The 8,229-nt window shown below is 45.1% G+C and overlaps 1 protein-coding gene across 1 annotated transcript in view; it reads left to right on the forward strand.

Annotated features, from left to right (window-relative positions):
• The first annotated feature begins 6,727 nt into the window (after positions 1-6,727).
• Positions 6,728-8,229, forward strand: part of LOC135812011 (uncharacterized) — a 10,920-nt gene continuing 9,418 nt past the window's right edge. The window contains exon 1 of the mRNA XM_065325309.1: positions 6,728-7,333. Coding sequence (XP_065181381.1) covers positions 7,319-7,333 — 15 coding nt within the window. The 5' untranslated portion in view covers positions 6,728-7,318. The remainder of the gene's footprint in view (positions 7,334-8,229) is intronic.

The following is an 8,229-nucleotide window of genomic DNA, read 5'->3' on the forward strand; positions in this document are numbered from 1 at the left end:
TTCTTAAAACGGGCGGAGTTATCCACACAGCGAGCTCGAGGGTGCAAATCATTCCACAGCTTAGCACATTGGAAGGAAGCGCCATGACGGGCAAAGGCAGTTCTGAGCATGGGCAACTTAAGAGTGCGTGATAAAAGGCTGCGCGTTGCAAGACCATTATTTAAACGCTCGAACATTTGACTTAATGTGACACTACAGCGGCCTTCCAAACAGCGCCACGTCAGATACAGTAATTTCTTGCAGTACATGGATGCCAAACGATCTAGACCAAGTCTCGCAAATAAAGGGCTTGATGGGCTACAAAAACCAGTATCATACACTGAACGCAAAGCTCGCTTTAGCATTCGTTCAAGCCTACCTAACTGGGTTAAGGAAAGGCCAGCAGAAAAACAATTTGATGCATACAGAAAATATGGCAACACTAGGCACTTTACAAAGGTTTCTCGGCAAGTCAGCGGAATATTGTGTCGATTTCGGAACAGAATACCAATTTTACTGGCAAGTTTCGTGACCATAGAATCAACTTGAGTCCTCCAAGAAAGATCCTGGTCCAAATGTATTCCAAGGTACTTTGCACATGTCACTTGCTTGAGCTGCACTCCATGACAGTAGACTGCAAATTGGTGGTCAGTAATATGTGGCGTAGACAGGAAGAGCACTTGTGTCTTCCGGGCATTTAGAATTAAATTGCGGTTTGACAGCCAGGTACTAATGGCTGAGACAGCTGCAGACAGGGAGTTGCTAAGCGCATTCTTCTGCGTACCGCAAACATACAATAGAATATCGTCAGCAAATTGAATAACTTTCACACAAAACTCGGAGACAATGGACTGGATCGAACGAACATAGAGTACAAAAAGCAGCGGACCAAGAACAGAGCCCTGGGGAACGCCACACATGCAGGGGAAAGGAGGGCTATAGTTCTCAGCAATGTGCACTATTTGGCGACGATTGGACAAATAGTCGGCAAACCAAACTAATGCTGAACCAGATATGCCAAGCTCAAACAAATCATTAATGAGCACTTGGTACCTGACCTTGTCAAATGCTTTGGACATATCCACGAGCACAGCACCAGTATGTTGTCCGGCATCGCGAGCGCGAACAAACGTGTCCGTGACGAAAACCAGAGCGTCTTCCGTTGAATGTTGACGTCTAAAATTGTGCTCCAAATTTTAAACCACCCAGTTATGCCAATAATTATGCCGGCATAATCCGCCGGTGCCTACTGTCTGATGAAGTGTTTTCACACGAAACTCGGAGTAACAGCGGAAAGAGACTTGTTTGATTCATTGCTGTGTAATATTTGTAAATTAATATTAAAATAGTAGCACCAGGGGCGTGCTCGGCCCCCCTACTAGGGGGGGTGCACGGGAGCCGAGGGGAGCCCCCCCCCGCAATTTTCTGCAATTTGTTTGCAACCTTTCTTGAATTTAGAGCATAGTTGCATACATTACAATTGCAATTACCCAGATTGAAAATTTTTGGGGGGTGCACGTGCCCCCGTGCCCATCGCCGAGCACGCGCCTGAGCACACTGGACGACTTCCATGTTCCTGTATATATCCAGACTTACAATGTTAGTGATGAAGTTGATTGTCCCAACGAGAAACACACGCTTCCTGCCGAACTTGACCCTTGACTGATTCACGACTGCCACCCGGAGCACGCGAGAAACACGTCGCACCATTGTGCATTCATATTTTAAACAATGTAGAAGACAGATGTACTAATTTCCAAAACGTTTCCGCGTGACAATCATCAGTGGAAAGCCGTCACTAAATTAGGAATAACCAAAACAATCAATATAGTACCGGTAGCCAAAATGTTTTTAAAAGGAGTTTTTACACTTTTATAGAGTGACAAAATAATCATAACGTAAAACAACAGCAACACGTCACAGCCAACAATAGCATCATGCATGTAGCTTGTGAAAGGTAGTGATAAATGGATATGTATTTAATTACACAAGAAAGAGATGGGAAGCTTTGTTACAACTCTGAGTTGTGACAAAGCTTCCCATCTCTCTCTCTTGTGTACAAGGCTCTGCCCTACATGGGCATTGAGCATTGAGCACTCTTCGGACAGTGAAGCACACCACTTGACTATGTTTTAAAATAGGAAATGTTTGGATGTGTGGATGGGTACGGTCACTCTAAGTGTAAAAAAAACCTAAACATTTTGCCTATAAAGATTGTATCGGTAATTCCTGATTTAGTGACGACTTTGCACTGATGAGTGTCACGCGAAAACGTTTTGGAAATTAGCACATCTATCTGCTACGTATTGTTGTGAATGCAGAATTTGTTTTTTTCTTTGCCATTTTAAAAATACGTCACATTCATTTTGTTGGAGCTTGTTATCCATGACTGGATGATTTCATTGCTTGTTATTCCTGTAACTGGATGAGGTCATGGCTTGTTATACCTATGACGGGATGAGGTCATTATTTGTTATGCCCATGACTCTAAGTAGCACTTGTGGCATGTGCATTGTAGCTAATGCTGAACAATGCCAATGAAATCCTGTATATTAAAAGAACAACCTCTTTTGCTTATCTCTGATAACATGAGCCTCCCAAGTCGGGTGGTCGTTGTTTCGCGTTTTCGAAGTGAGCCGTGGCCGACCTGTGCCGTGGTCTTTCGTCCTTCGTCATCATCTTGTCATAGCTAACATTCTTATTTCGAATTACATGTAGTTCGCTGTGATGGTTTAGCTTGTTTTCGTCTAGAGTGCGCTCAACGTCCCCTTTTCGTACGTTACTTCGCAACTTACAACTTTCCAAGTTGGAAAGCTGTTGGTTTGCGCATTCCATCCGTGATACAGCTAAGCATCAGGTCGTTGAACGTCAGTATCACATCAGTCGGTTTTGTGCTAATTGTTGCACATTTTGACTGACCATAATGGCATTATCCTGCTTATAATCGTTACTCTTGGACAAAAATGGATAACTTGTAAATTATGGTCCTCACTCTTTGTAATTTAAAATCCTGTATGGTGCATGATTGCCTTTGATAACGCATGATGAAGTCCTGTTCATTACGGTCCTAAATCGGAGAAACGACGTGTAATAGCCCAGTTTGTACAGGCTGTTCGCCAGAGTAGCAAGCTTCGTCCGCTGTACTTGTCCTCACAGCATGGCGACAACGGCAGGTTGCTGTCCGAGCCACAGCAGCTGGTGGCTGATCCTTAATGTGCTCTCCAGCATATAGAGTACTGAGTGTAACTCTGACACTGTACGGCTGCCATGGTACTGTTACTGTTGCCATGGTTATAGCCAGCTCCACATAAAGATTCTCTTTGGTGAAGAGGGTTTACCTACTGCAGCTAACTGCATGCCTACGATAATAAGGATGCTGCATAATCCGTTTTTCTCTTTCCCAGACTTGACACTGGTTCTGAGCTATATTTGCCAGGAATGCCTGCCATATACATGTATAGGCCTTTCCCAAATCGGCCATTTATTTTGGCCTATTCGGCTTTTCGAGCGGCTGAAAAAATCGCCAGAATCGGCTGACAATTTCTGTAAAAGGTGGAAATTCGGCTCTAAAGTCGCAGCCACCTTTCGCAGATAATGGCTACAGAAATTGTATTTGCATGCTATTGAGGCACTAAAACATCAATTTTCGGCGAATTCAGTGCGAAAATTGCGTATTCGGCTAAAAGATCGGTGATTTCTTCAAAACCATTATTCTCGGCCAATGCTTCGGCCGGCCGATTTGGGAAATGCCCACGGGCCGTGACGCAGGCGCGCACGAGCGGTCATGCCCAGTTGCCCACGACCCTGCAAAACATGTACATGTATATTCGTCGATTTCTTGTAAAATCTCAGAATTCGGCCAAAAGATCAGCGATTTTCTGAAAAGGCTACTTTTCGGCGAATTTTTTCGGCCGGCCGATTTGGGAAAGGCCTAGCCATATAGGGTCCAGCGGATTCTGCCGGCAGAAAAATTGGCAGAATTCGGCACTTTTTCTGGTAAGTTTCATGCATGTTTGGTATGTGGATAAAGAAATGGAGCAGAATTCGAGTAATTGCCCGCCATATTCATCCTTTTTGAAAATGTATTTCACCAATAAAATAAGGCTTGGAATTTTCTAAACATGAATATCGAAGGACTTGCCCCTTCTGTTCATGCATTGCCCTGCTCTAGTAATGGTTCATGAATCCGCCCAGTCCACATTCCTTCTCCGTTTCTCTCCGTTTTTCTTTCCTTTCAGTTGCATCTTCCTCTCTGCTCTGTTTTATTTTCTCTTTTCGTTCGTCCCTCTTGATATTTGTACTTTGTACTGTTGAGGCAACGAACTGAAATAATAAAAACCAAACCAAAACCAAACCATAAGGTTTGTATGGTTCTGCCAATTTTACTGCTTTTCGAGCAGAATCTGCCACCTTTTCGAGCAGAATCCGCCGGTCCCTAGCTAAGAGTGCGATAACTGACTTTTTTTTTACGCACTGTCTTGCTGTATGTCGACCGCATTACAGTATATCGTGTTGTGCATGGACCTTATAATACATGTACATGTAGATCTCCTGCTCCAGTCTTTCGCAAAAAATATTGTTGTCCCTTTATACTACCGCACCTACATGTACATGTACCTCTGTACAACGATTGTCATTCATACTTTATTCGCTGTACAGGTGCCATTGCGGCTACCATCAGTGCACTGAGTTGGTGGGTTATTGGGTATGCAGTACTGCCGGCAAACTCATGTTGATTCTGGATAGCGCTGTTCAGCGTAGCTCGTAATGACTAGGTAACCGTATTAGATTCATACTACTGTCGTTACCTGTCTGCCGTTTCCCGGAAAGCTGTGGTCTGCCTCACAGAGCCAGTAGTACGTAGACTACTGCAGTACTGGCATGGCAGAGTAGGCAGCCTGTCACTTGTCCGGTTTGCAGTCCCCAGCCTACCTGCCACATGTACATGTACATGTAGACCTACTACTTGTAGTACTAGTAGGCACTTCAGCCGGTTTTTTCAAGTCGGGTTTCTCCCAGGTTTAGCATCGTAAATCGACAGTGGTGGGTATCACGAGGCCACACACAAAATTTCATTGAAATCCACAAAGACACAAGTGAGATATGAAGGGTTGAAGAGAGGCAATTGCATGAGGCGAAAGCAATACAATTTGTGGTATCAACAGCATCCCCAAAGTGTTATCAGTGGATATAGTTACAAAACATCAGAGTGGCATTTTCAAACACACGGCTCTCACAAACACCAACAACCGTTTATGGATCAACAAAATACTTATCAAAGTTCACAATAGTCCAGAATACGGCAATTGTTACCACAATCACCATAGCAACCCCATAGCAACCCATAGTAACCCATAGCAACCCCATAGTAACAGCTTCGGTTTGCTGTGAAATAAGCTAGTATCGACATTAGAGTTCACCAGCAGGCAACTGCCGCTGCTAAATGCTATAAAAGACATTCTTCTGGCACTCAGAAGGTAAGCACACAGAGATAGCATCCGCTAAATGAATTGAAAGCGGAATTTCTGCATACACAACGCACGTGCACACGTTAACGCCACTTCAAACAGAGGTTCGATGTTGGAAACCAGTTTCTCTATTGGCAGCTCCTTTGTACCAGTAGAAAGTGCAAACTAAATTACTTCGGACCTTCTGCAGCAGAATAAACTTGCAGAAGTGAAACTGCGAATTGAGAGCAAGGCGTTCGCCAGTGACACAGAACATTTTTGAGAGCTGCTCCTGTGCTGCCTCCTTCGAGATCCAGAGTCCACCAACAGCCGTGATCTTCGTCAAAGTCTCCATTTCCTTTTGATGTTGTTCTCTCTTGCGTGTGCTACCTGATCCGCTCTCCTTCACTTGCTCCATACAGCAGTCATGAATTGTCTGCTGGCGAGCCTCGAAATTCGAACAGAATTTTGGTGCAGCGCGCCTGGATGCGTCGATCAAAGTGTCCCTGTCATCGGAGGATTTCTCCTGTAGCCACTGTGCCGTTTGATTGTTCGTAAACATCAGTAGCCGTTCAAGCACAACAGGGTCAAACATTGGCTTTCAGCACGCTTTGAAACTGGCTCAGGTAGGACGACGACGCATCTTTCTCCTCCGCCTCAAGCCCTTCTCCTCACTATCTACGTCCATATTTCCTCCTTGCGCAGCTATGCGCAAACCCTGGTGAACAAGAACTCAACTGTTTCTGAATGGAAACACGACGCTGAAGACGATAGGCAACGTTTCCAACGCGTACTAACAACATTTCCTTGTGAAAAAACTCTTTGCTGGAAGTGTACATGACCTGCAAGTCGTAAAAATGTACGCACTATGACGTATGTAGGCTCTACTGAAAGCTGAACGTCAGAGCAGCACGATGCACTGAACTACATGCCCGTACAACGAAGCATGGTGCGTACCTGTACAGTTTTGCGCATGCACTTGGCTGATACCACGCAAGTATGCACTCAGACCTCAGCAAAATTTGACAGGTCTTGTCACGTGACTGAAGTGCCTAGTACTAGTGCGCTGTAGGCTGTACGGTCGGTAGTGTAGGCCGCCGCCAGCCAGCCATCTTTGACATTGAAGTACATCATGTCATGTAACGCAGAGCTCGTACTATCATGTACAGTCATGTAGTTTCAAACTAACTATCAAGGAGACTTTCGTCTTGAAGTCCTGCTGAAAGATGACAATCATGAGCACAGCGATCTTACCCAGTCAGACGATCTACTTGACAACTAAATGATCTACTTGACGATTGTACAATCTACGTCTGCGTGATGCGGGACATGTCTCCCGAAGCACGCTGAACGAGAGTGGTAGTGGGTGCTGTCTACCCTGGCGAAACCTTCACAGACGGAAAGCGCTCTCCCAGTTTCTCTTTCTGAAATTCAGCAGTCCATATTCAGTGGCCAATAACACGAGTTGAAGACGGCTTGCATGCTAGAGGCAGTGTATGAGCCATATTTTGGGTTTGCGCCAGCATACTTCTCGGATCTTGTATTTCGAAGTCCTGCAGTAGCATTGTGTTGCTCAGAGTGAGAGCGAGAACAGCCCGGTGAGGGTGTGATCTTTCAGTACAGAAACTCGCGGGAGACCAATCGCAACTGTAGCTCTCGCCTGCATGCACTGCGGCCCACCTGCCGGAACGGTGCACATTGAACTAATAGTAATACGTGTAGTAATACAAGTAACACTTACTTGTCTGGAGCTGTGAGCTGTGGAAACCAGAGGCAGAGACAGTGCTGCTCGGGAAACTGTTGGCAGTGTTGCTTGAGATACGCTTCCGCATCTCTCAGCGCCCTCACGGTGTGTGTTGGCGCAAACAAAAGCACGGGTGGTTGCTGCTGCAATGAGAACATACAGGGTAAGTAATTTAGTTCACAGGGGCTAGGGGCTGGTACTAGTCTGATGAGGCAACCACGAACCGTGGATTTTATTCTTGTAAAATAGGACTGGGAAACGCAGTATCCACGCGGTCGACTCGTTGGGCGAAAGATAGCCTTGAACCGAAAACTAATTTCTACCATGGATTTCCTGTACGTCGCACTGTGTGTTGGCATCAAACCCATTGGACAGTCGAGTTTCTACACAGCAATGTATGTTATGTAACTGTGTTTATCACTCCCTTAGTATTGACTCACATAGATTATTGCCATACCTAAGCAGTCAAATATTCCTGCATATTTCACTCCTTAGGGCTATATTGACTGCTTATATTGACAGCTTAGGGGTTGCGCAGTTGAACGGTGCCTGGTGCAGCATTGTCACTGCATGAGTAGGTGGTGGTGCAACGGTTGTGCAATCATAAAACCGGGATTCATGAGGTTATCGTTCTGGAATTTGAAATACGGACTGTTTGTCGTGATAAATCTAATATTGACTTCGTACTTCGTCAATATAGGAAATAAAAACCTCGTAGAAGACCTCGGCTTCGCCTCGGTCTTTTACTCGGCTTTTATTTCCTATATTGACCTCGTACTCAGTCAATATTAGATACGTATTTTGTTTTGTATGGTATGTACCTGTACAATGTCAGTGCACTATCTTTTTTGGTAGCTCATTGTAGCAAAGCTGTAGGAGGGTCGCAGAATAGCAGTCTCGGTTCCGAGTCTCCGAGCTCAAACATCATGGCGCTGGAAGGGTCTTTGTCCATTATGCAACCAAGCGAGCCGCTTTCAGTGCAAAGACATCTCCAGTTCATACAGTCATATCCTGTTCCGTTAGCGCACCATACTTGCCTGGCCAAGTTGACCAGACGTA

The sequence above is a fragment of the Sycon ciliatum genome, chromosome 3 (assembly GCF_964019385.1).
Source record: "Sycon ciliatum chromosome 3, ocSycCili1.1, whole genome shotgun sequence".
NCBI classification, from domain to species: domain Eukaryota; kingdom Metazoa; phylum Porifera; class Calcarea; order Leucosolenida; family Sycettidae; genus Sycon; species Sycon ciliatum.